The 26,850-nt window shown below is 36.1% G+C and overlaps 1 protein-coding gene across 5 annotated transcripts in view; it reads right to left on the reverse strand.

The window, feature by feature from the left end:
* Positions 1-634: 634 nt before the first annotated feature.
* tnk2b (tyrosine kinase, non-receptor, 2b) overlaps positions 635-26,850 on the reverse strand; it is a 153,579-nt gene continuing 127,363 nt past the window's right edge. For all 5 annotated transcript variants that reach the window (XM_052548230.1, XM_052548228.1, XM_052548229.1 and 2 more), the window contains 4 exons: positions 18,575-19,968; positions 13,886-13,981; positions 13,549-13,676; positions 635-2,207 (listed from right to left, as the gene is read on the reverse strand). In XM_052548230.1, coding sequence (XP_052404190.1) covers positions 2,201-2,207; positions 13,549-13,676; positions 13,886-13,981; positions 18,575-19,968 — 1,625 coding nt within the window. In that variant the 3' untranslated portion in view covers positions 635-2,200. The remainder of the gene's footprint in view (positions 2,208-13,548; positions 13,677-13,885; positions 13,982-18,574; positions 19,969-26,850) is intronic.

Genomic DNA, 26,850 nt, shown 5'->3' on the forward strand with positions numbered 1-26,850 from the left:
TCTCCCCTGTCCGTCTGGCTACACCTTGGGTTTCACCACAGACTTCTGGCTGCATCTCAGCTCTCCAACGGGATCCTCATTCCCTCTGATTCCACCTTTGTCCTCACGCCCTCTTGCGTTCCCCCATTCTGCCAGTACCCCATCACAGGTTGTTGCCTCTGCAGTTTGGCGGAGAATGCACCATGTCCCCTGTCAGTTCTTGGCTTGTATTAGTGAAGTGCAAGTATTTATTTTCCATGAGGATATATATACAGTATATACAGTATATATATATATATATATATATATATATATATATATATATATATATATATATATATATATATATATATATATATATATATATAATATCCTCTTCAAATGTTTACTGGTGTTAAATGTTAATGTTAAGATATAAAGACAGCTATAAATGTTAATGCAGAACCATTAACATTTATAGCAGTCTTTATATATTAACATGCGGATCATCATGCATTAACTCCTAAATAAATTAAAACCTTACTAAAATGTTAGCTAAAACTACATGGTATTTGGCACTTCACCCCTGTAGGGTCTTTAAAAAAGCTTCACCAGACTGGGGAATCTCAATGTTTAAGAGGGAGAAAGAAAATATTAAGACTCAAAGATAAAAAAAAAAGATAAAAAAGAATAATTTTAATAAAAAATACATATATTTATATCATATACTGTAAATTGTGCAGTATTATGCTTCTTAAACATTTAGGATATCAAGGTTCTAATTGTAAAGCTATTCAGAGCAAACCTTTTGAGCACATAGACTAGACAGAAAAAAGAACTAATGAACATGAACAAGAACACATTGTTAATGGGCAACTCACTTCAGTTTTACTAAAACTATAACAGAATAAAGGAAAGACTAGGACTAGCTTCCACTCTGGGCTAAATCTTCAGATGGTTAGCATTGTAGCAGGATGGTGTTTGCCATTGTAACAAATACTTTAAGTCCCATTCTCAGATTGCTAGGATGCAGGAGAGGATGGTAGACAGCATTCTATCATGAACACGTTAGCACTGAGCATTCACAATGCTACTAATAGTCAACACACACCACTATTGCACTGCTATTCAGTTGTACAGAGAAAAAAAGTGTCTTACTTTTAACATCCCTGTGGGTTCATTTGCATAAATTAGTCAGAATTGTGTTATTCATTGGTCATTTTTCAGGCAGATGTATTTATAAAGACAGGCAGGTTTAAAAAGAAAAAAAAAACTTACTGCAAAGTGTTATGATACCAACAATGCCACATCACCACTGTACAACTTTATACTATTTGAGACTAGTGCTGTTCCAGAAAACAATGAAAATAACATTTTATAAGTTGTGCTTTGTGAAAAACAGTAAGTTGTCCAATTAAAAATAACATAAGTGCAAGAAGAAAAGGTTCACTTATCTAGCTTTGGTGGTATTTCGGATAGATTTTCAAGATTTTGACTTTACTTTAAGATTGGAAGCAGCATTGTGCAAATCAACATAAAACAGTTTTGTGACTTTACTGATAAATCCAGCAAAGTCAGTTGGCTTGTAAGGAGTGATTCAAAGTGATTTGTGAGCAAAGTACAAAAGTTATAAAACCAAACATGGAAGAGAGAGGGTCTTAAGTATATGTCAAAATGGGTGACAAAGCTGATAGTTCAACATGAAGGTTTTTTAAATATACATAATTTCAACATATATACAACATCTGAACTAGGTCAATAATTCTTACTGTTACAGGTGACCCACACAAAACAGATTAAATTAAAAAGGCAAATGTAAAACTGACAAATCAACCAACTCAAATCAGATGCATATGTATAACCAAAACATCTGAAAATATATACATACTTAGAGGCTTTCATTAGCCTGTTTATTCACCTCTTGTTTGTAAAATTACAATGAAAAATCACAAGCAGCACCTTGTTTTCCATCTGTTGCTATCAACTGGAAAATAAAAAGCAGGTTTCTTTAAATGTTGACCTGTGAACTCTGTATTGCACCCTAGAGAAAGATTTCAGGAGCACAGTCACTGCCTCATGTATGGACACACACACACACTCTCTCTCTCTCTCTCACACACACACACACACACACACACATCAGATCTGGAGGTAAAATGTGATATGATAAAGTCCTGGTTGGCCCACCAAGTCATCTCAGTGCTCTCAACATTGTTTTAGGGTAAGGGGCTTTTCCGATGCATCATTGTCTGCAAAAATGAAAAGAAAGAAAAGATGATTTGATACATAAAATTCATACAGCACTTGACAATAGGAAGCTAAACTAATACATACGACAGAATAAAAAACAGGAAACAGGAAAAATAGAAAAAGAAAAATGGAAAGATTTGCTTTATAATTAAAAGCTACACAAAAATGCCAGTAAAGCATCTTGAAATGCAGTCCTGCACAAGCAAATAGTGAAAGTATACAATTTTATACACATTTTACACACAAGTTCTGACTTTGGAATAAGATATACACACACGTCTACTTTTTTGCAGACTCGGCCCCATCTGGAATTTTTCTTATAGCAAAGTGTCTACAACAGATTGCAACTGAGCACAAGAACTAAAATTAATTTAAACTAAGGATGAGCATGCCCTGAGGCATAATCAGTATGTATATTGACTGAAATTAATTTTCATAAAAGGGGTCCTATTATGCTCTTTTACAAGGTCTTGATTTTGTTTTGGGGGTGTACTAGAACAGGCTCTCACATTATTTTCCACATATTTTACTTTAATACAAAACATCTCTCCCCAGTCTGGCATGAACGGCTCGGATAGTTCCTGTACCAAAGGCCCACCTACTGGAATATGAGATGTGCTTGGTTAGCTGGGCCCGGAAAATATGCATTGTAGTCCAAACGAGTCGTTCGTTGTAGTTTTTGTAGTTTTTGTAGTTTTGTAGTTGAAAGTGATTTCTGTTAAATAAAATATCTCCTTTTGAATTTGACTTTGAGCTTTGTAACTTTGCAGATCTTTTTTATACTCAAACAGAAACATTACAGACTAACTAAAAAGTTGAAAAAGTAAAAAGCTTTCTGGAAATGGATAGTCTCCTTCTACAAATCAGCCATTTATATGGAATACTGCACAAAAATATCAAACTAATTTGGAGGTTAAATTACCAGTAGGGGGTGCACTGAACAACATGACTTAAAACAGTTTTTTCATAACAAACAACAAACTATGTGGAATATGATTTTTCAACTCAATCAAAATGTCACTGGGCCCACTCATCGTTTTAATCATACGCTAAATTTAGTTATATTGCATGGAATCGATTTTACTTATAAAGATATTGTACCTCAAAGTGATGATGTTACTGACCATTTCCTTGTATCAGGCAATCTGCGTATTACTGATTTTAACTATATGGCTCCGGTTTACCATCTGGGCAGAACTATTGTTCCAGTCACAAAAACAGATTAGCAAATAACCTGCATGATTTATCTCAACTGCTCTGTATACCCATAAATATACATGAACTAGACGAAACTAGAGAAACTTTAGACCCGGATTGAAATACAGCAGACAGAAAATCCTGCCACTCCACAGAGCGCCATTCGCATAGTTTTCAATTAAATTACATTATATTTGCCTGAATCATTGTTAAATGTACATAATAAATTGTATATTGAGCATTTTCATCTAAACGTTTTTCTTTCTGTGGCTCTAATATAGTCTGTATGCTTCATTTATAGAGCTATAATATAGAACGCTCTTTCCATTTGCTCTGTATTTTTAACAGTGAACTTCAAGAATGAACAATGAGGCATAGGTAAGTTTGAAGTAATCTTGTGTCCATTTGGTGCATTAACAAACAGTTTTAGACCGCTGCTGGAGTTAAACGCAATGTGTCCGGAGGGTGTGTGATACCGGTGAGTTCTCCTAAACTCAGCGCTGCTCTTTTATTTTAATTATATCATATCACATGCACAGAATTGTAAAGGTATTCACGGCAACCCGTCAAAATAAAAGTCAGATTTTATTTGAAGTCTATTGTTCAATGTACATATCCTACTACTAAAACAAAAATTAAACAAACATAAAAGAAATAATCACACATTTCTTCCATGTTTTAATTTTAATAGTAAATACCCTTTGTTTACAAAAAGGTTTGCTTAATTTTTGAGAAATTAAAAGATAAATTAAATGAATGTTTCATGCCTTGATTTGACAACAACACAAATGTAAATGCACAAAGATTTTTTGAGGGGAAAAAAATCATTAGGCTTCTTTAAGAAAAAAAATGAAGTTGTTTTATGCGTATAATAATTAGACATGCTAAAACAGAATTTGGTAACAAAAAAAAATATGGCGAGAAAAAAAATTAAACATTTCATAGGGCCCAAATGTAATTTGTAAATGTATTTTTTGTTAAACTTTTATTAAACTGATGTGAAAATGTATAAGTTTCATGATTTTAATTAATTAGACTTGCTTTATGCTGAATAAACTTTAATTTAACTATTGGAAAGGAGTGGATAAAAATTTAAAGGAAAAAAACTCAATCCAGAAAAATTAAATAACAGAATTTGGAAGTAAATAAAATATAATTTAGGAAAAAAAAAAAGTCATTGGGCCCTATTAGAGCATTTACTGTTACTATTACTATTATTAATATTATTATTATTATTATTACTTTTACTATTACTACTGCTACAAGTAGGGTTGGTTCAGTACAGTTTTTTATATGTAAATAAATCACTATTTTAGTTTTTGTTCAGTATCCATTTTAAAAACTATCAGGTGATCGTTATCGGCCTGTATGGTCCAACCTAGCTATCGGTATCGGCAAAATCCACTATCGGTCAACCTCTAATACCCACTCTGTCAAGAAAGAAACTCGTAGTCTTGAGCGCAAATGGATCAAAACTAACTTGGATGTTTGTTTTTTTAGAATGGGCTAGTTGCACAAGATGGTGCCGGTGAGCTTCAGCGACGCGAGTGTGTGTGTACTTATTTCCGGTCTTGCAACGCTCGCATTGACTGTAAGGGAAACTTACATACGAAACTTGGCTAGATGTATATAATTAATGATTTTCAAATTTAACAGCCAATAGTGGTATATCAAAAACATGGGGAAACATCCTCCCTATATTTGTGGAAATTCATCAAGCTACAACGCGGAGATTGCTTTATTCTTCTGTTGATTATGCGGATCAGCGTCAGGTCCAGGACAGGGATTTCTTTTTTCAAACACAAACCTCTCAAATATGCAATACTTTTCATTTTCGAAGAGCTGGTTTTGTTCTGTTATGTAAGATAAATGTTTCTGACTGTCAAAAGACGCACAGATGTCTGATAAAGCATGTTTTATTAACCTTATTTGATTACATAATTTATAACTAACTGTACAATTAAACGTAATATAATTATGGTAGGTTTGCCTTAAAAGATCGCTGTTTGCATTCATGTGTGTTTTTATCTGTTTATTTGTTTTGTGAAAGATCTGCAGCATAAATCATTATCTGTATATGAGCAGCCATGTATATTTTTATTTTTTTGCATTAATTATCAGATTAAACAGATATTAAAATTAGTCACATATTTTTTACTGTGTAAAATAATAAAATATGTTGTGAAAATAACGATGAAACAGACTGATGTATGTGTACAATTGAGAAATGGATACTTCTGAAGATAAATCGCAGCCCACATCTCACGAGGTAAATATTTAATATAAAAAATAATAATAATAATGCAAACATTTTCGAGAAATAAGTAATTTGTACATTTACATATTTGGTAAGATAAACATACATTAGCTGTGTATACAAACCATGAGTTCAACTTTCATTTCGTGAACAGTAGTGAACATTAGTGTATTTAATTCATTCACCGGACCCAAACATTCACAAGTTTCAAATCCACAGGCTCAGTTAACATTTATAGTATAGTGATAATAGCAGTGTATATCTTATTTGCATATGAAGTGATATTATAAATCCTGTAAACATATAGAAGGTAATATTTGGACTTCTCTGGTTCTCTGCACTTTAAGCACAACCGGAAATATTTACGCACACACTCACAAGACCGGAAATCCAAGATGGCGGAGATATGCAACTAGCCCATTGTGTGTACAGTATGTACAGCTATAGACAGGTTCTAAAAACTGCCAGGGCCGAGCATATCCACAAAATCATAGAAAATAACCAAAACAATCTAAGGTTTTTATTTAGCACAGTGGCTAAATTAACAAATAACCAGATGCCACCCAATCTAAATATTCCCTCACAATTAAATAGTAATGACTTTATGAATAACTTCACTGATAAAATAGATTACATCAGAAATACAATAACAAATGTAGATTCTACAGATTCTAATACTTCAGTTTCATCCATCACACCCAAAGATAAACTGCAGTGCTTTACAACTACAGGACAGGAAGAGCAAAATAAACGTATCACTGTATCTAACCAAACAACGTTTATTACTGAAAGAGTTGTTATCTGTAGCAGAAGAACTGCTTCTCAATATTATTAACTTGTCGTTATCTTTAGATAATTGATATCAATAATAGACACTAAATCAGGTCATAACATCGTGCAATGTTTTCCACTAAAATTGCGTTATTTACAGGGGTTAGAGCAAAACAAAATCCTGAGCCTGAACTTTTTTAAGGGGGTTGAGGGTTGCGGGGTTGTCACATAAACAGGGTTATGTAGCAAACAAAAAAGACCATTATTTGATTATTTTCTAGTAACTAGTAACGTGTCTGCCACTGCCATTAGCTCATGAAAAGGCTTAGACTACAGATTATGGTGGGATATTTGAAACAGCAATTCCAAGAAAGTTTACTCATTACAATATGGTGCAAACACATGTAACATTTAGGATGCTTTTGATATCAAGTTTCCTGGTTAGCTTTGTCCCTGACAGGGTAAAAAATGACCTACAATCTAAAACATGACATTTCTTAAACTGTTTGGTTCAAAAGAAAGAATGGTAAACTAAATACTAGGAAATGAATATAAAATAGTAAATATACAAAGAAAGTTTAATACAGAAATCTACAGTTCAGAAAAAAAAAACATTCAAATAGTCAAAGAACTAGTAACTTAAACAGGGGTCATACAGAATATACCTCAAAATAAAATTCCAAGGACATGCACTACTTTTTTGGTTTTCAAGGACTAAAATCAGATCTTACTTATTGTAATTATCTTTCAATTTTTAATAAATAAACTAATAAAACAAAATGGCACACAAATAAAGTGCAGCACATGCAAAGAATGCAATGACTGTGGCAACTTCAACATTTGAAAGGATATTATGGCAAAGTTGGGGTGTGACAATGCACTTGGGTGAGACAAAATGCACATACTTGGTTCACTAGAACGAAGCAATACTTTTAAGAAATTTTCAAATGACAAAATATTTGTGCTTTAATGATCATTTGTTTTCTAATGATCATTTGGCTAATCAAGTAATCTACTGATTATTTTGACAAGTAAATAAGCTGATATTTTTTAGTAATACAAATAGAAATAAGTCAAAAACAGGCTTTAATATGACTATTTATATATAAAGTAACGATGAAGCAATAATAATTGGCCTCAAATAAAGTATCAAAACCACAAGTACATGGTTTTACTGAACAACACTGTTAAATACACAATGTAATATGCCAATGCAGGTGCATCTCAATAAATTAGAATGTTGTGTAAACTCAAATTGTGAAACTTGTGTATCAAATAAATTCAATGCACACAGACTGAAGTAGTTTAAGTCTTTGGTTGTTTTAATTGTGATGATTCTGGCTCACATTTAACAAAAACCCACCAATTCACTATCTCAATAAATTAGAATATGGTGACATGCCAATCAGCCAAGCAACACAAAACACCTGCAAAGGTTTCCTGAGCCTTCAAAATGGTCTCTCAGTTTGGTTCACTAGGCTACACAATCATGGGGAAGACTGCAGATCTGACAGTTGTCCAGAAGAAAATCATTGACACACTTCACAAGGAGAGTAAGTTGTAAGTTGTCTTCTTCCCACTCCCTTTCAGGCAGAATTCGATCCTCATATTTGAATACTGTATATTCTGTGTTTTTTTTTGTTTTTTTTTAACTATATTTGTCTACCTTGTACTTTTTGTGCCATTGCCTGGAATAAATTAAAAAAAGAGTAAGCCACAAACATTAATCGCCAATGAAGCTGGCTGTTCACAGAGTTCTGTATCGAAACATGTTAACAGAAAGTTGAGTGGAAGGAAAAAGTGGGGAAGAAAAAGATGCACAACCAACCGAGAGAACCGTGCAGCCTTATGAGGATTGTCAAGCAAAATTGATTCAAGAATTTGAGTGAACTTCACAAGGAATGGACTGAGGCTGGGGTCAAGGCATACAGACGTGTCAAGCAATTTGTCTACAGTTGTCATACAGTTGTATGTTTTTGTTAAATGTGAGCCAAAATCATCAACTACTTCAGGCTGTGTGCACTGAATTTATTTAATACACAAGTTTCACAATTTAAGTTGAATTACTGTAATAAATGAACTTTTCCACAACATTCTAATTTATTGAGATGCACCTGTAGATGTGTTTAGGAATCTTTAATATTAATAACAATAGAAGAGCAAGGCATTTTATGGACGACAGCTTTGTGAACCTAGGAGAGAAGATAATTCTGACTGCTATGAAAATCTGGTGCTTCTGAATCAGCTAATGTGAGTATGTTTTGTTATTAGTTTAAGTACTTGCTATTGAATGTTCAAATGCAGAGTTTTGTGCATCGCATGTGTGTGTGTGTGTATGTGTCTGTGTGTGTGTGTGTGTGTGTGTGTGTGAGAGAGAGCGAGAGAGAGAGAGAGAGACAGGGTCACACAGTGGAGTCAGCTGTCTTAACCGTCCGTGGCTTGTGTACTGCAAACATATACGAGCTTCATCACTGTGTCTGTCACACCACTAAGTTCCCCTTTCGGGCTTGAACTGATGGTAAAACTAAGGACATTATTAACTGTCTTTACATTTATTTTGAAAGATGAAGCTTGCAATTATGGAAAGGGGCATTACATTTCCGTTGGGTGCTTGCGATATTTGGCCAATCACAATGGACTGGTTCAGTTGGCCATTCAGAGCAGACTGCCCTTGTCTGAAGGAGGGACTTTGTAGAAAACTACACGTTTGAGAGAGGTGGGGCATAGAAGACCTACAATGATGTATAGTATTTGAAAATAATTCGTGTTTTTTTTTTACATTAGACCATGTCAACATTTTCTGTTACACCAAATACACAAAATAATGCTCTTTTAAAAAGCATAATATGACCACTTTAAATGTTTAACCCAGACATTTGTGCAGAGAGTGGAGGCTGAAGCTGGCTCTGCAGGACATGGAGACACCAGCGTGATCACTTGCATTTTTTTCCTAATAGTGGAAACAACTTAATATGCAGTCATTTTTGCTTATAAAGGTAAGAGTAATACCTCTAAAACTAAACTGTAAAGGGGCTAGTTTTATTTTTTTGTGCACTCACACAATATCGACAAAACATTGTGCTTCTATAAAAAAAGAAAACAAATGCTTTCTGCCGTCTAGGGGTTTGAACAGGAGCACTTCACAATGATGAACCTAAACTCAGCAAATTGCCTCACAGACCTAAAAAAAAAAATATATATATATATATATATATATACACATACACACACACACACACACACACACACACACACAGTGTTCTCCATAAGTATTGGAACAGTAAAGGCAAAATTGCTTTCTCAGCTGCCCGAGGCAAATGTCAGAAGATCTAGCCGAGGTGAGGCTGCTCTCGTCGGATACATGATGACGGATCTCCGAGATCGGCGAAACACATTTTTTAAATAGACGCTGTCATTATAAATAAACTGCATATTTGAGTTTAAAACAACTACATTCTCGCCTGAAATACTTTTAAAACTACATTTCATGACACAATAACAGTAATATTTTGAAAATTATCCGAATAAAAATTCCGGTTGAAAATGCTGCGTGAACTCAGCTGGCAGAAGCCCCCCCATGACACGAATGCGCATCTGTTGTGAAGTTAATTTCACGCGCGAATGAAGCGAATGATCTCAAAATGGTCAAGCGGCAAACTAGACGCGGTAGATGCGAATTTGACGCTCTATTCACGTTTGGTGTGAACTCAGCATTACAGTACAGACATATACTGGTGTGCATTAGAGTCTTTAATTATCGTTCTGTATCAATGAGCTGCTTACTGACACACACACATATCCGAAATCGCGCAGCTCACACATCCAGGAAAAATAAACTCGTCAACGCTGCCCCACGACTTTTACACTACATTATATTTTCCAGCGATAAAATAAATCGCTGTTTTTAAGTAAACTCACTCTAAGAAGATAAACACGCAGACGAAAAAACACGCAACTTCCATTTCCATTTCTCTCTCTCTCTCTCGAATAGGCATTATTTGAGAAAATGGTTTAGCGATTTCTAATTATTGGGGGCATTAGCCCTCATCAATGTCTATGGCAGTTATCGCCCTGATCAGACATATGATGTGGCACTATCACGCAGTCTGTAATGATATGACGTTAGCAAATATTGTGATTTTTTTGCAAACATTTCTTTGAGTAACATGACCGTTGATATGAACTCACAATTGAATGTAACAAAACAAATGATTACTCTTCGTCAAAATCTTTATTTATGCCAAAAAAGCTCACATTTATGTGTCTTTTTGTTCACTGTAGCAGCCATGTTTCCGAGATAATTCATACCCCTTCGTCTGAAGTGTGGTCCCGAAAAATCTTCGTTTGAAGGGCTATCTGGCCCTTCCCTTACCCCTACCCCTCCAACCAAAAGAGAATCGAGACACCCCTACCCCTTCGTTTCACGCGTTTACATGAAGGGGTAGGGTGTCTCGATTCTCGAAAGGGTAAGGGCTAAGGGGTAAAATTGGAATTGGGCCTTAATGGCATGGCTGATTCAGTCAACAGAAATACGGGACACACACAGGCCTATGATAACAGCTGAAATGTTTGCAGGGCAAATCAGTCAGTCTGAGCGCTCATGGTACTCACAGTGCATACAGCCATATACCTGCAGGCGACACGGACTCGGATCGTGGTAATAAACACAGCAACCGTTCATGTGTCAGCGCTGTTCTAGGTTTTGTTATTTAGAGACTCTTCAGTCTAATTGGTTTCCTTTTTAAAAAAAAAATCTAATTCTAACTCATAAGCAAATATGCATTTATGAATGTTACTTGTATAAGGAAATATTATTGTCTTAAAATCATGAATTGATATTTAAATACTCATAAAAAAAAAATCATGATAGTATTTTTTGCCCAAATTGCACAGCCCAGTGTTATTCTAGCAGTAGGGGGACCAATGGAGACAAACTCAGCCTGTTCTCCATTAAACTAGAACTGTAACATTTGGAATCAAAAACGTAGAACTTGGAACTGAGAACAATGAAAAACACAGCTTGAGTAGGTTGAAAATTAAAGAGTAATTAAAAATAATAATAATAATAACAATAATTTACATTATTTGTATTTTATTTACTTTTTTATAATACATTTTCTTGGTGTCTTCAGTTTTATGATTCAGTTTTATGATTTTATGTGTCCTCCGTGTCAGTGTTAATTTCGTTGACGAAGACTATGACGAAAAATATTCGTCAACTAACCTTTTTCACGGACGAAAACTAAATAAAAACTAAATAAAAAGTCAGATATGATGACGAAAAACGTGACGAAATATAACTGACACTTTGGTCAACGAATAAAAATGAGACGAAAATATATGGGAGGGACGAATGGAGAAGAGATCCAATCAGAGCGAATCTTTGAGGGTAGGTTGATCTATGCAGAAGCAGCCGAGCCATTTTAAAAAGCCGCGGCAAATGCAAGCGCAACAGCTAAACAAAGCAGCAGTTACACAGAAAAGAGAACAAAGATGAGTTTGCAGAAATTCGCACAGTTTCGAGGACGTTTTCATAACAGTTAAGTTGTTTACACAGGGAACTACACTGCAACCTTTTGAAATGCCATTGCGACCCAAATTTTTATGGGGTCGTAAATGTATCACTGATTATTTTTGTACCTACTTATGTGTAATGCTATGTTTTAATATGAGCATTTATTAAAACAGAAATGTGTATTTTAAGAATAAGTTTTATAACGTGCTCCAAGCATTCAACACAACAAGTTGGCTTCAGCCCCGCGATGCGGGAAAGTTGAACTGAGCAGAGCAGCTGGTTACTCGCGTAACACTGAACCGAGCTCTCTTTCAGGACGTTTGCGTCCTCCTGCACCCTGAACGAACAAATACAAATCGCATTTTAAATAAACATAAGAAAAAGAGCGAAAAGTGAAAGAGCTCAATTCAGCAGCGTGGTGTTCTGGTGTTCAGGGAGCAAGCAGAGACGCGTCTCAAAGTCTTCTTGCTTTTGTACCGACAACAAATACATACTAAATATGTCGAAATACCCGTCTTGGAAAGTGTGTTCGAAAAAGTCTGTAGTTATGTCTTCAGTGAAAGTAAAGCGTTGGAAAGAAATCGGATGCGTATCTTTATAATGGATGCATTTGTCTCTTAAAGTGACCGCGCCAAATTTACTAGCTCTGCTGTCAGTGTCTTTAATGTATGAAAATGAAAGTAAATCACTCACTACTCTTGATTGAATTACTTTGTAGTTTTAACAAGAATTTATCCAAAGTCAATCCGAAAATCAGATAGAATAGATTATATTGTTTTACTAGTGACTAAAAAAAAAAAAAAAATATTAGGGACCTGAGCATGTTTTGCTTAAGTGTTTCTTTCTTTAATTTCTAATGCAACTTTTTCACACCACAGACTGAACCAAATTAAGCATTGCATCAGATATTATCAAGATGAATTTGTTGTTCTGACACAGTTTAAGCCTGAGTTATTGTCATATTTTATTACCAATTTCTAAACTACAGCAAATAAACTGTGATATTGTAAGAAACGTTGAAGGTGTCTGAATACATTTTGGTTTGATTATGTATTTTACTTTACAGTGAAGACTATGCAGTGCTATTTTAAATGAACAAAAACTAACTTAAAAAAATGTAAACTTTGTGTAAATAGCACAAATAAAGAAATAGAATGAACATACAATACAAATATAATATAGGTGGTTGTCTATTTCAATAATACTGTACTTCATCTTGAAAGAATGTCATATGCATTGCATATCATTCAGGACGAATGCATATCTTTTTCAGAGAGCATGTATATTTTTCATTGAGAGCAGGCCTTATGTTTATTTTATAAATACCATTCCATAACAGACTGATGGAAACATTTAGTCAAGTCAACTAAGTTGACTTTGTTCTACTAAAAAAAAACTAGACTAAGACTAAAAGACTTAAGACTAGACTAAGACTAAAACATTTCAGATGACTAAAATGTGACTAAAACTAAATGGTGTGTTATTCAAAAGACTAAGACTAAGACTAAATCCGAATTTGCTGTCAAAATTAACACTGCTCCGTGTTTTCAGAATTCAATACTAAGGCCTGCAGTGTAAACATAGTTAAAGATCACCCTACCTCAGCTTCACTGAGCCATAGGAATCTAACAGTTGTGTGCTGGCTAACTCCAGATTCCAGTCACACATCTCCAGAATCTTATGACACTCCACCCTTGTCTTCAGGCCCAGGCAGAAGAGCTGCTCCACCTGGGCACCAAAAGAAAGGAAAATTAATAAAAGTAATTTAACTCATTAGGTCCACCAAGAACATTATGGACACACTTCAAGTCCCTGTATAATTAATGTGCTAAAAACAGAAGAATAAGATTTACAATGTATTTGTGTGTCTGATTACTTATTACAATTAGATTACCCCTAACCAGCCAGTGAATTATGATTACTGTGGTGACAATTACCTTTAAGTAGTGTACAGCCTTCTGTACATTCCAGCTGTGATTCTGTAAAGCCGTCTGACATTCTTCAATCGTTACTCCATGCACAGCCTCCTGCACCTAAATAGGGCAAATCCAATAACTATAAATCTATAGATGGACTTGAAGGAGTGGCTTTGGAATAATCAGAGATAGTGAGTTCTGCAGTGCAAATCAACAGTGTATTTAGCTTTTGATGTGACTGAATCAAGATAAAGTCTGTACAGGTCTGCAAATACAATAACACTGTATATAGCCTCTTCCTAAATGTAATTGTCATTATCTTCTGCCATATTGGATACATTTTCCCATGGAACTTACTACTATAAAATCAGGGATCATCTTCACCAAAAATGATTATTTAGATCACGCAAGTAAGCCTTCATAATGGAAAGTTTCTGCCCTTAATGAAGTTATCCATGTAGAAAAGGTAGGTTTTGGAAAAGTACTCTACTTTTGTAACCCCGGTTCCCTGAGATAAGGGGGATACAGCATTAAATGCATAAGGAAAAAAAAAACTCCTCTTCCTCTGAGGACTGAAGAATGAAGATTCAATCACGCAGTGTAACTGCACGCACATTGTTTCGTGCAGAGATTATTAAACAAACCAATGGCTTTGCAGTAGTACTGCACGAGCCAACGGCGGTGAAGCCCGCCAGAATGGGCAGGCCTATCTGGCTATATAAGCAGGCATTTGGCCATAGGATCTAAGGTCAATTTGACATAAGCGATGACACAGAGTCATTCAGTACTCATTCCTGTATTTCAGGGAACCGATTATGAAAGTAACTGAGTACTAAAGCTCCACGATTTATTTTTAAAAGATCACAATCTTGATTCAGACACCCACATGATGACAACAATTCCCACGAGTCTATTAAACCTTTGAAAAAGGATCATTCAAATCTATGTTTGCGCTGCCATTGACACAGAGAGACTAGTTACCATGTTTTGTAAAGAAATATCATCTTCACAAACTGTCTTTTCAACTACACAGTATTATTTCGGTCTTACAGTCATTCAAATTATCACAGAAATACTGGGGTAAAGTTTATAGTTCAGATATAAACTCATGTCTACAGCAGCAATCAAAATAGAGCCGATCACCTTTTGAAGGTAACTGCAGTTCAAATAACGTTTGTGTAGATTGCATTGTTTCACCACTAGGTGGATACAAGTGACGTAAAAACTTATTTATCAATGAATTAATTATTCATTTAAGAGTATCATTCAAAAACGCTGATTCATCCAGTAATTACATTTTTGAACATTTGTAATCATTAATTCAAACAACTTTTTCATCATTTTAATATTAAAAATGGGTGTATTAAATGTATTATATATACACAACCAGTAAAATATAAAACCAGTTTTTGAACCCTAAGATGTGTAATGCTTTTAAAGAAGTCTCAATTATTGGATCCAAAGTATAGCAACAGAAAAATTTTGAATTATTTTTACAATTTAAAATAACCGCTTTCTATTTGAATATATTTTAAAATGCAAATGTACAATAAAATGTAATTTATTCCTGTGATTTCAAAGCTACATTTTAAGAACCATTACTCCAGTCTTCAGTGTCACATTATCCTTCAGAAATCATTGTAATATGATGATTTGCTGTACATGAAAACATTTATTATTATTATGTTGAAAACAGTTGAGTAGATTTTTTCAGGTTTCTTTGACAAAGTTCAGAAGAACAGCATTTATGTAAAATAGAAATATTTTGTAATATATGTCTTTATCGTCACTTTTGATAAATTTAAAGGATCCTTGCTAAATAAAAGTATTAATTTATATAATCCCCCATCCCCACACTTTTCTGAAGGATCGTATGACTCTGAATAGAGGGAGTGATGCTTAAAATTCAGCATTGATCACAGGAATAAATTACATTTTAAAAATATATTCCAATAGAAATATTATATATATATATATATATATATATATATATATATATATATATATATATATATATATATATATATATATATATATATATATATAAATATATATATATATATATACACAGTACAGACCAAAAGTTTGGGCACACCTTCTCATTCAAAGAGTTTTCTTTATTTTCATTACTATGTAAAATTGTTGAGTCACACTGAAGGCACTGGACCACAGACGGAAGGCAAAAGGGCCAACAAGTGCTCTCGGGGAACTCCTTCAAGACTGTTGGAAGACCATTTCAGGTGACTACCTCTTGAAGCTCATCAAGAGAATGCCAAGAGTGTGCAAAGCAGTAATCAAAGCAAAAGGTGGGTAAGTCTTTGAGAAGGGGTTTATCAAGCCAGGTAATGCATTAGAAAAGGGGATCATCTCCTGTTTCCAAAATGCATCACAAAGTGCTTGAAAAAGCTGTAAACTAATTCCACATTGCACAAGGTGCAAACAACCTTACGCCTGTTTCATACATACTCCGTCTGCAGTGCGTATGCATTGCATATTTTTTTACGCACCCATGTTGACGAATTTCAGTTGCGTTCCAGGAGTGTTGTGTCTGCAGCAGTGCAGCGATCGTTTACGTACCCAGTAGCGAACTGCAAACACGTCCTGTGTGAAAGCACATCGAGTCCGTGCTGCACCACATACGTAACGCACACGGACTGCAGACGGAGTATGTGTGAAACAGGCGTGAGCAGGGCCGTAGCTGGGGTCAGCGGGGCCCCGGTGAAGGTTGTACCAGTGGGCCCTGTTTGAAATTGTTTAATTTGCATGTTCGTTTATTTTTATTTATTTGTGTTATTTACACAATGTTTAAGTTTTTTTCAAGTTTGTAGGTGTTAAGGTACAAAAACCAAATAATTAAATGTAAAATAGCACTGGGTAGTCTTCAATGTAAAAATGAAATATACAATCAAACCTACATTTATTCAGACACCTTCAACATTTCTCACATTTTTACAGTTTTGCTATATATATATATCAAAAATTAGATCTAGTGTCCGAATAATTTTTGGCTTGACTGTTAAAACTATACATATATATTTATATATATATATATATATATATATATATACAGTACAGACCAAAAGTTTGGACACACCTTCTCATTCAAAGAGTTTTCTTTATTCTTTATTTTCATGACTATGAAAATTGTAGATTCACACTGAAAGCATCAAAACTATGAATTAACACATGTGGAATTATATATGGTATTATATACATAACAAAAAAGTGTGAAACAACTGAAAATATGTCATATTCTAGATTCTTCGAAGTAGCCACCTTTTGCTTTGATTACTGCTTTGCACACTCTTAGCATTCTCTTGATGAGCTTCAAGAGGTAGTCACCTGAAATGGTCTTCTAACAGTCTTGAAGGATTTCCCCCAAGAGATGCTTAGCACTTGTTGGCCCTTTTGCCGTCTGTCTGCGGTCCAGCTCACCCCTAAACCATCTCGTCTTTTTTTTTTTTTTTTAGATACTAATGGTGAAGCAATCAACACTCAGTGGCTTCTCTCTGTCCCAACAGAATGGTGTTTTCTAGTTTTGTCATGTGAGTAGCAGTGTTTTTGTACGTCGTCATCGCGTCTACCTGTCTTTAAGTGTGCATACAGTCGTGAGTTTCTGCTGGATGTTGGCAGAAACGCATTTTTACATTTAAACTCCGCGCACATGGAACAGCTGCAGGATCTCTGACTGCTCCGGAGGCCTATGCCATCACTGACCCCCACTACTGCATCTCGCACACAGCGGAGGTGCCACAAGTAGCGTGAGAGGAGGGGTAAGCGTGGAGGTGTCCAGGCTAGGCTAATGGCTTACCCACACAAGCCATCTATCCCCACCATCGTACTGGCTAACGTACGCTCTTTGGACAATGAAACTGGACTACATCCGATTACTACGTTCAACTCAAAGGACTGTAAGAGACTGTTTTGTTTTTGTGTTCACGGAAACATGGCTCAGCAACAGCATTCCAGACTGCGCTATTCAGCTTGACCAGCTGACGTGCTATCGAGCAGACAGAGCTTTCATTGCGGGAGGAAAAGCCCAGGGCAGAGGGCTTTGTGTTTACATCAGTGACGATGTTGATGTTGATGACGATCAATGCTGTTATTATCTGCAAACACTGCTCATCCCTGGTGGAGTTTATGATTATTAAGTGCCGGCCGTTCTATCTGCCAAGGGAATATACTGCCATACAGCTCGTTTCCGTTTACATTCCCCCGAACATCAACTACAACAGGAACGATGCACTAAATGAACTGTACCAGCACATCAGTGAGCAGCAGACAGCACACCCTGATGCTTTTCTCATCATAGCTGGGGATTTTAACCATGCTGACTTAAAGAGTGCATTTTATAATCACTGCACAAACCAATGGCTGTGTAGTCACACTGCGTGATTGAATAAGTCTTCAGTCCTCAGAGAAAAATGAGTTTTACCCCATAAGTGTCTACCAACTAGTACGAGTGAAGTATCAATAGAGAACTACGATAAGAATTATGGTTCGCCTGCATGCCACAATATAAATAAATTATAATTACTCTGGTCACAAAGCAAGTTCCTACAAATAAGACACCACAGTCAGCCCAAGCCACACTTGAATAATTCTGCCATAAAAAGCACATGAGAGCTTATATTGGAAACATACACAAGTTTCAAGAAAACAACCAGTAATAACATGGATCAGTTTAATATAAATCTCCAAATCTCTTACCAGTTTGACTTTGTCATGGTTGCTGGTGCTGTTAAATGAGCCACCAGGGCTTACTCGGCACAGGCTGAGAGAGTTCTTCAGCCCCCCTCTAAATCCAGAGCCCGTCAGACTGCTGTTGTTATTGGAGGAGAAATTGTACTTGAGTTCCCCTTGTTGATGAACCATGGGCTTGACAGTGGCTGTGTTTACCTGCTTCTTTTCCTCACCACTCTCTGCCTCTTTGAAGAACTTATCGAAGTGGTCAAGATACGGAGGCCTCTCAGGCAGGAGGTAGTAGTGCGTGTTGCTAACCTTCTTACCATCACGTACAATAGGCAGAATACAGGGCCCTTTGCCTGGCTCCTTATCTTTGCCCTGTGCCTGGATGACCTTGGGAGCAGCATATTTGGGATCGGAGGCAAAGCTCTGAGTGGTTGGCATTAGTTTAGCAGGTGAAGTGGAGAGGTAGGATGGGCCATAGATGGAAGAACCTGAGCAGAGGCTGCTGCGAGTCTGAGGGGAGCCCACGTGCGGACTTGGCGTGCGAGACCCTGTCTGAGAGAGGGGATCTCGAGGGGGAATCTGGGGTGGACGCTCCTTATCGTCCTCATTTCCAGAGATTGGAGAAAGCTCACCAGACCAGCGAGCATAATCGCCACCTGCACGTTTGACTGGACGGGGTGGTATGGGAATACGTGGTGGTATCTGTGGTTTGTCCTCAGAAAACGTTAAGACTATCTGGTGGTGTGGCTCCAGACTAGGGCTGGTACAGCTCACAGGTACATTGAGGTGCCTCATACACTCCTGCTGCAGCTCTTGGAAGATCTCAGCAGACTGAGAGAAGGTGCTGGCATTGCTCTGCCTACAGGGCAAAAATAAATTGTCTTCTACATGAGGCTTACACTCTCCAGTAGGAGTACAGGACATATGTGGAGAGCATAGTTCATCAGCTCCTCGTTCTGCACTGTTGATGGAGCTCACTTCAAAGTCATTCTCATCTTGTGCTACATCATCATAGGCTGGGGGTGGAGGGAGAGGCCGGGCATCCCAGTCCACCACAGGGGTAGGGTGAAGGGGGTGGGGAAGAGAGCGTGCGGGGCTCTGTGGAGGAGTTCTGTCTAAAATGTTCTCTGCTTCAAGTGCCAGTTTAGCCAGGGTTGGGATCTGAAGCTCCACCACAGGAGAGGGTGAAGGTGTGGCCGATGGAAACTCTTCTCCAAAGTCTATAAGAGATACTTCTGTGGGAGTGCTGCCCCCTGGAGTCTGCACATTGTGTGTGGAGCAGTCACCTAATTTGGTAGCACAGACCCAGGCAGCTGGTTTGAGCTTAAGGCCCTTCTTCTTCAAAGATAGCGTCCGCCGAAGGCCTAATGAAGTTTGGTCCTCATCCTCTGAAACAGCATCGTAGGAAGGTTCTAGTCAAATGATAAAAAAAAGGTAAACAAATGTTTGATGAAATGTCTATTGAATGATATTTACTTTAATGACAGGAACTGTAAAACATAAGAAATATTTTGGGGGGTTTAAATATAAACCACTGAGCACACATTTATGGAAGCATATGGGTAGGAATATTCAATTTGGGATCTAATATGCAAAATGACAATGCAATATGTAAAATAGCAATGCATTTCTGTATTTACATTTACATTTTCCAATACATTTGTGCAACGTTTGGTGCAAAATGAAAATGAAAATTAAGTTACATAATTTTCATTTGCCATTTAATACACCAGTTTTAATATGTAAAATGAATACTAATTTTAACACTTTATAAGTTGAAAAATTCAAATGAAAATGTATTACAGAATGATTAGATATTCATAACATGTTCAAGCTAAAACTGTGGCAAAATTATCATTTAAATGCTATTTTTCTTAAATGCAATAACACTCACATTCAAGACACTTACGATTGCATTTTCATTCAATGTTCCGTAATGAATGTAGCAAAATACAATGTGCACATTGAAAATGCATTCCGAGCCGATCACGTGTCCGCCCCTCCCACCATGTCAATCACTGCGTGAACAAGGCGGGGCTTGCAGAAGGTCAAGAGAGTCAAATCTCAAGAAGAGGATTCAAGTGAGAGAACATGGACAAGACAGTTGGACCGTGTATGTTTTAATCATTTCCGTTCATGGCTTCAATATTTAATTCGCACTTGTGGGCGGAGCTGAAACGCAGCTTTCATCTGATTGGTCGAATAGCTCCACCTTCAGCTCGGTCTTTTCATTCTTTCAGACAGAATAAGAGTCAGTGCCAGTGAAGCACTGTAATGTCTGAAACCACCGCTCACTGTTAATTAGCATAATAATTGAAACAGATGTAGCTGGGCACATAATTCGTGCTGCCGTGACTTGCAAGTTAAATTATTTCTAGGTTATATTATTGTATAAATATTGTCACACTGATAAAAACAGTGCAAATAGTTCTGTCTTCTTGGATAACAGTGAAGTGGTAATAAATATAATTAAATTTATGAAATAAAATTAAATATGAATTTTTGGGAAGGTAAGTCTGGCAAATTAAATTAAATTATTTTTAGGTTATAGTATAGTATTGTATAAATATTGTCCTACTGATAAAAACAGTGCAAATAGTGCACGAGTCAGACGAGTCTGAAGATCTGAGCTGAATTTTTGTAACATTAAAGTTCTAGTCTGTGTCAATTACTCCCATAATAATTAATAATGATAATGTTACCCGTATTTTTCGGTATAAGTTGCATCAGTCCAAAAATATGTCATGACGAGGAAAAAAACATATACAAGTCGCACTGGACTATAAGTCGCATTCATTCAGAACCGAGAGAAAACATTACCGTCTACAGCCGCGAGAGAGTGCTCTGGGGTAGGCTACAGGAGCACTGAGCAGCATAGAGCTAATTTTACTATTTTTATTTCAGAAATGTAACTATATTAATTTTTACAATTATTTATTAATGTCAAACACACATACCTAGTGCCTTATGACTTAAAAGATTGGAGTGGTAAATGTAACAGACATGGAACTGTTCAGTCTATTATTGATTTTTATTTCCACTTCACTGTTATCCAAAGAGACAGAACTATTTGCACTGTATTTATCAGTGGGACAAAATTCATACAATACTACAACCTAGAAATAATTTGCAGGTCACAACAGCACGAATTATGTGCCTAGCTACATCTGATTCAAATATTATGCTAATTAACAGTGAGCGGTGGTTTCAGACATTGCAGTGCTTTACTCGCACTGACTCTTATTCTGTCTGAAAGAATGAAAGGACCGAGCTGAAGGTTATGGAGGAATTATTGAGTCAGATTATAAACTAAAAGTCTAAAACTAAAATTTTTGATCATTTGATTCCAAATCATTTGACCCCAAATCCCCAATCCCCAATCCTAAATGGCTAAATGATTAAATGCCCAATCCTAAATACCGAATTCCCAATCCTAAATCCCTAAATGCCCAATCCTAAATCCTAAATGGCTAAATGACCAAATGCCAAACCCTAAATAGAAAATGCCCTATCCTAAATACCAAATGCCCAATCCTAAATACCAAATAAATTTTCGACTTGGACTTTAAGTTTCAAATTTAGATTTTTAGTTTTGTTTTAAGACTTTTAGTTTAAGATTTTTAGTTTATAATCTGACTCAATAATTCCTCCATAGAAGGTGGAGCGATTCGACCAATCAGATGAAAGCAGCATTTCAGCTCCGCCCACAAGTGAGAATGAAATATTGAAGCCATAAAACTAAATGATCAAAATGTACACGGACCAACTGTCTTGTCCATGTTCTCTCACTTGAATCCTCTTTCTTGAGATTTGAGTCTCTTGACCTTCTGCAAACCCCGCCTTGTTCACGCAGTGATTGACATGGTGGGAGGGGGCGGACACGTGATCGGCTCGGAATGCATTTTCAATGTGCACATTGAATTTTGCTACATTCATTGTGGGACATTGAATGAAAATGCAATCGTAAGTGTCTTGACTGTGAGTGGTAATGCATTTAAGAAAAATAGCAATTGAATGATAATTTTGACACAGTTTAAGCTTGAACATGTAACACTAATGAGCTGATGGTATTTCAGCCATCTGTTCCATATTAATGAATCCTGACTCTAACACAATCTCCACTCAAAGACCAGAACGTGAGTAAACAAGGACCTTCGTTGTTTACATAATTCACCATTTTGGGCGCCCTGAAGTCGGCCACATCCTGCCTTGAGTGACAGTTATTACACCTATTAAGAAATTCCAGAGTCACGTGGGCGAGCCTCAAAGGGGACATGAAAACCCCCACAGTTCATACACACATAAGCACACACACAAAAAGGAACCTTTCTTAAAGTTCTTTATCTTCGTCATTTTATTAATATGTATTTTGAATGTTTGTGTATTGCATAAAAATGGTTAATCCTGGGTAAATGGTTATAATTTTACTAGCTTATAAGTTGGAAATGTTTCTCCTCATTTTAACTTTCTCAAATAGAGTCATGTTTTCTGTAACCCCACTCCTGACCAGGTCGTAAAACTTTATGATCCCACTGGGAAACAGGACAGGAATGCTATCTCGTATATGCTATACATAGTCTAAAAGTATATAGTTTTGTTTTTGTTGGTTCATTGAGATGTTTCCCATATAAATTGGGACTATCTGCAATTTATTAGCATGTGTTAATCTTTAAATGTGTGTAATTCTGCATTTGAATGTAACTTCGTGTCTCTATCAGTTATATATGTACTGTTTGGTGTTTTTGGAATTGTCATGTTGTGACCCAACTATTCCCCTGTGTAAAATGTGTGTAAAATCTATTAATCTTGAATTACGAACTTGCTAGAATATCACTGATGAAATCTGATAAGCCCTAAATCATTAGGTTGGATGTTTCCACAGAGACAAAGGAACTTTTTCCCGCTTCAGATCGCGGACGTTCATTGGTTGTTCACGTGAACAGAGGTGTGAACCATCTCAAGCCATAAGAGCTGACCGAACAAGGTCCGCTCTCTCTTCGTTCTCTGACACGCTTCTCTCCTGTCGACCCTGGTCACTTCCGCTCGTCCCTCCGAGCGGCCTCGGGCCGCTCTTACATCGCCGTCCCTCTCAGCCAGGAGGTGGAGAGGACAGCCATTCCCATGGCTCCTCCGGAAGCTTTCGTTTTTTTTGTTGTTTTGTTTTCTTTTCTTTACTAAGTTTATTCGCCTATTCGCCTCTCCACATTAGGAATACGAATTCTGAAACACTGCCTTGTTAAACCTTTCGAATACCGCGCGATTCCGCAGCAGCCCCAGGCTGGAAGACAGAACAAAGACCAGTGCACAAAGAGTCACAAAAAGACCACGCTCACGCACACTGGACACTTTGCAAGTATCATTTTTCTATGGAGATTTAAATGCTGCTTTAAAGTTGGTCTATGATTTGATTCGTTTTGTGTCTTTCAAGTTTACTGTCTGTGAGTTTACATAACCGAGCTCATTCTGTGACCACGCTGTCTCTCTCTCACCTCCCCCCCTCCCCTCTCTAATTCATTCTCTCTCTCTTTCTCTCTCTCTCTCTCTCTCTCTCCCTTATTTGGATTCCGTTATGTCTTGTACAAAGTTTACTGTCTGTATTGTCATACACGTATTTACTTTGTGTGATTTGTAGTTTGATGTATTATTAGTTCAATTATTAAAAACCCATATATTCATGATTGCCTTTGCCTCCACACCGCTCACATTACGAGTCACTGAAGTGTCTGATCTTTAGCTACAAGCTTTATTTTGAGAAACTACATTTATCATAATGATAGTATAATGTTTTCATGGCCAGAGAATATTTTTCCTTGAATTATAATAAGTGATAACTTTATTGAAAATTGATAAGTTAATCTTACGGCTGTTTGCTGGACAAACCACTGTTTGATTTGCAGTAATTTACAGTAAGAGATATCACAATAATTCATATGAAGAATGGAATATTGACATATTAATGAGTAAATTACAGTGCCCTGTAATGAGTTATTGATAAATGCAATTGAGCTATTTTTCATAATCAATAATATGAATGTAACTGTCATATGAGATATATATTAATCATATTCCTGATTAATTATTCAAATTCCCTATATATCATTTGAGTTATTTATTATGTACAACCCAATGTTGTTACAAACATGTTATACATATCTAATCATTTCTGTAATACATTTTCATTTTAATTTTGCAACTTATAAAGCGTTCAAATTAGTATTAATTTTACATATTAAAACTGGTGTATTAAATGGCAAATGAAAATTATGTAATTTCATTTTCATTTTCATTTTGCACCAAACATTGCACAAATGTATTGGAAAATGTAAATGTAAATACAGAAATGCATTGCCATTTTACATATTGCATTATCATTTTGCATATTACATCCCAAATTGAATATTGCTACACATATGCTTCCATACACATTAGAACAGTCATGTACTGTAGATGCAGTATATCTTGCATTTATCCAAAGAAACTATTGAACACTAACATGTCTCATAGTGTGTCTAAGTGATTTTATAAAGGTGAAGGTTGTGTAGGTTAATATGGTCTCACTGAGACAGGTAAACAACTGCCACTGATATTAACAGAAATGCTAACAGAGATCTTTAGCTTCTACATACAAAAATGGTGGTTCAGTCTTTAACTACAAGGGTTTGTGACACTGTTGCCGGAATCTACAGATTATTGTTTGATCTCAAACTAAATGTTTTTGTGAAAAATAAAAAAATAAAAAAATAAAGGAAAAACAAAATACTACAAAATGTATGGTAGGTCGCTAACCAAAATGCCTATTATTGCCGTGTGTACCACCGCTGTCACAGGGCCACAGCGTTAACTGCAAGTCAGTTGCATGTTAAAGTCATTCACAACTACTGCCAGGTGGCACAAAGGGTCAGTTTGCAAACTGACTGGAATTATATTTTGTTTTGCAAACAGAGATCAAATAATGAAATAAAACAAATAACATGAAAATATAGCATTCTAACATTCTTAAAAATCATTAGAAAATTTTGTTAAAATTTATTTTTAGAAAGTAAATTTCAAAACGTGAGATACTCACATAGGCTTCAGACTAATGCATCAAAGAAAATAAATGAATGAATTTACACAGAGGCTCTTACTGCATGTTGTGGTTACTAAACAGTCATTATGAAAACCATTCAAACTACACAATTTCCTTATGTTGTGTTAAGGGGCTTTCATTTCGATCTACAAGCTAATGAAAGTTTTTGAACGAAAAATCCTGACCTTGGTTGTTGTTCCCTCTTTCCTTCACAAAAACCGATACAAAAAGATAGCTGACCTGGAATCACAGCTCCAGAATCTGACTAGATATAATCAACTCCAGGGTTTCCCCATTCATTGATTTATTTGTGGTGGGCCGCCACAATATCAAAACTGACCGCCACAAAATAGATTTTCCAAATGGCTTTGACTTCATTGAATGAACAAAAACTGGTGCAGGTGTTTTTATATCACTGTATTTCAGAAGGTAACCGACTGTATGTAGAACATTTTCGATGTCATTTACATTTTATCTTGCATGTAATGCCTGATAAAGCAGTGTGAGCTTCGCGCTGCTTTACAGCCATTAGCGGAGAAACCTCTATCTCTCCAACTCTCAAAGTGCCTCCTGCTGGCAGAAAATGAATTTGGATATGGGGGCCGGGGAGTACCGCCACAAATACAGTGTAAGGCTGTGGGAAACACTGAACGTTGTTTCTCAGACAATACACTCAGCAAAATCATGGCAGTTAGGTCCAAACTCAATTCATTAAGGAGATCCAGGGCAGAATAAAATATCTTGAGCGGAGGTCTTATGGGTTTGGAACGACACGCGAGTCATTAATGACATAATTTTCATTTTTGGATGAACTAGCCATTTAATATATGCTGCTTTGTACTATTTTCAGTTTTGCACAGGTTTAATTGTATGCGGCAACGCTGCAGTCATTTTACAATAAAAATGTAAAAATATATTGCAGTTATAAGAAACTGTCCCAAGATATCATGTAGGCCTAATCATTTTTAGTTTCATTATTGGGCAATTCCAGCATTAGTGACGTGACGGTCAAAATCTGAAATATAATATAGAAATCTGAAATAAATTTAACCAATATAGTGAACCATCCTCTTTATATTTTTCTAAATCCCAGAGTCCTGTAATTTACAATGCACAAACCAGAAGCAACAATATCTGCAGAATGGAGAAGGTTTGACTATTCTCAAAAAATAAAATAGGCCTATAAATTTAATTAAAATATTTTGTGTTTCAGAGGGAAAAATCA

The sequence above is a fragment of the Carassius gibelio genome, chromosome B2, assembly GCF_023724105.1.
Source record: "Carassius gibelio isolate Cgi1373 ecotype wild population from Czech Republic chromosome B2, carGib1.2-hapl.c, whole genome shotgun sequence".
NCBI lineage: Eukaryota > Metazoa > Chordata > Actinopteri > Cypriniformes > Cyprinidae > Carassius > Carassius gibelio.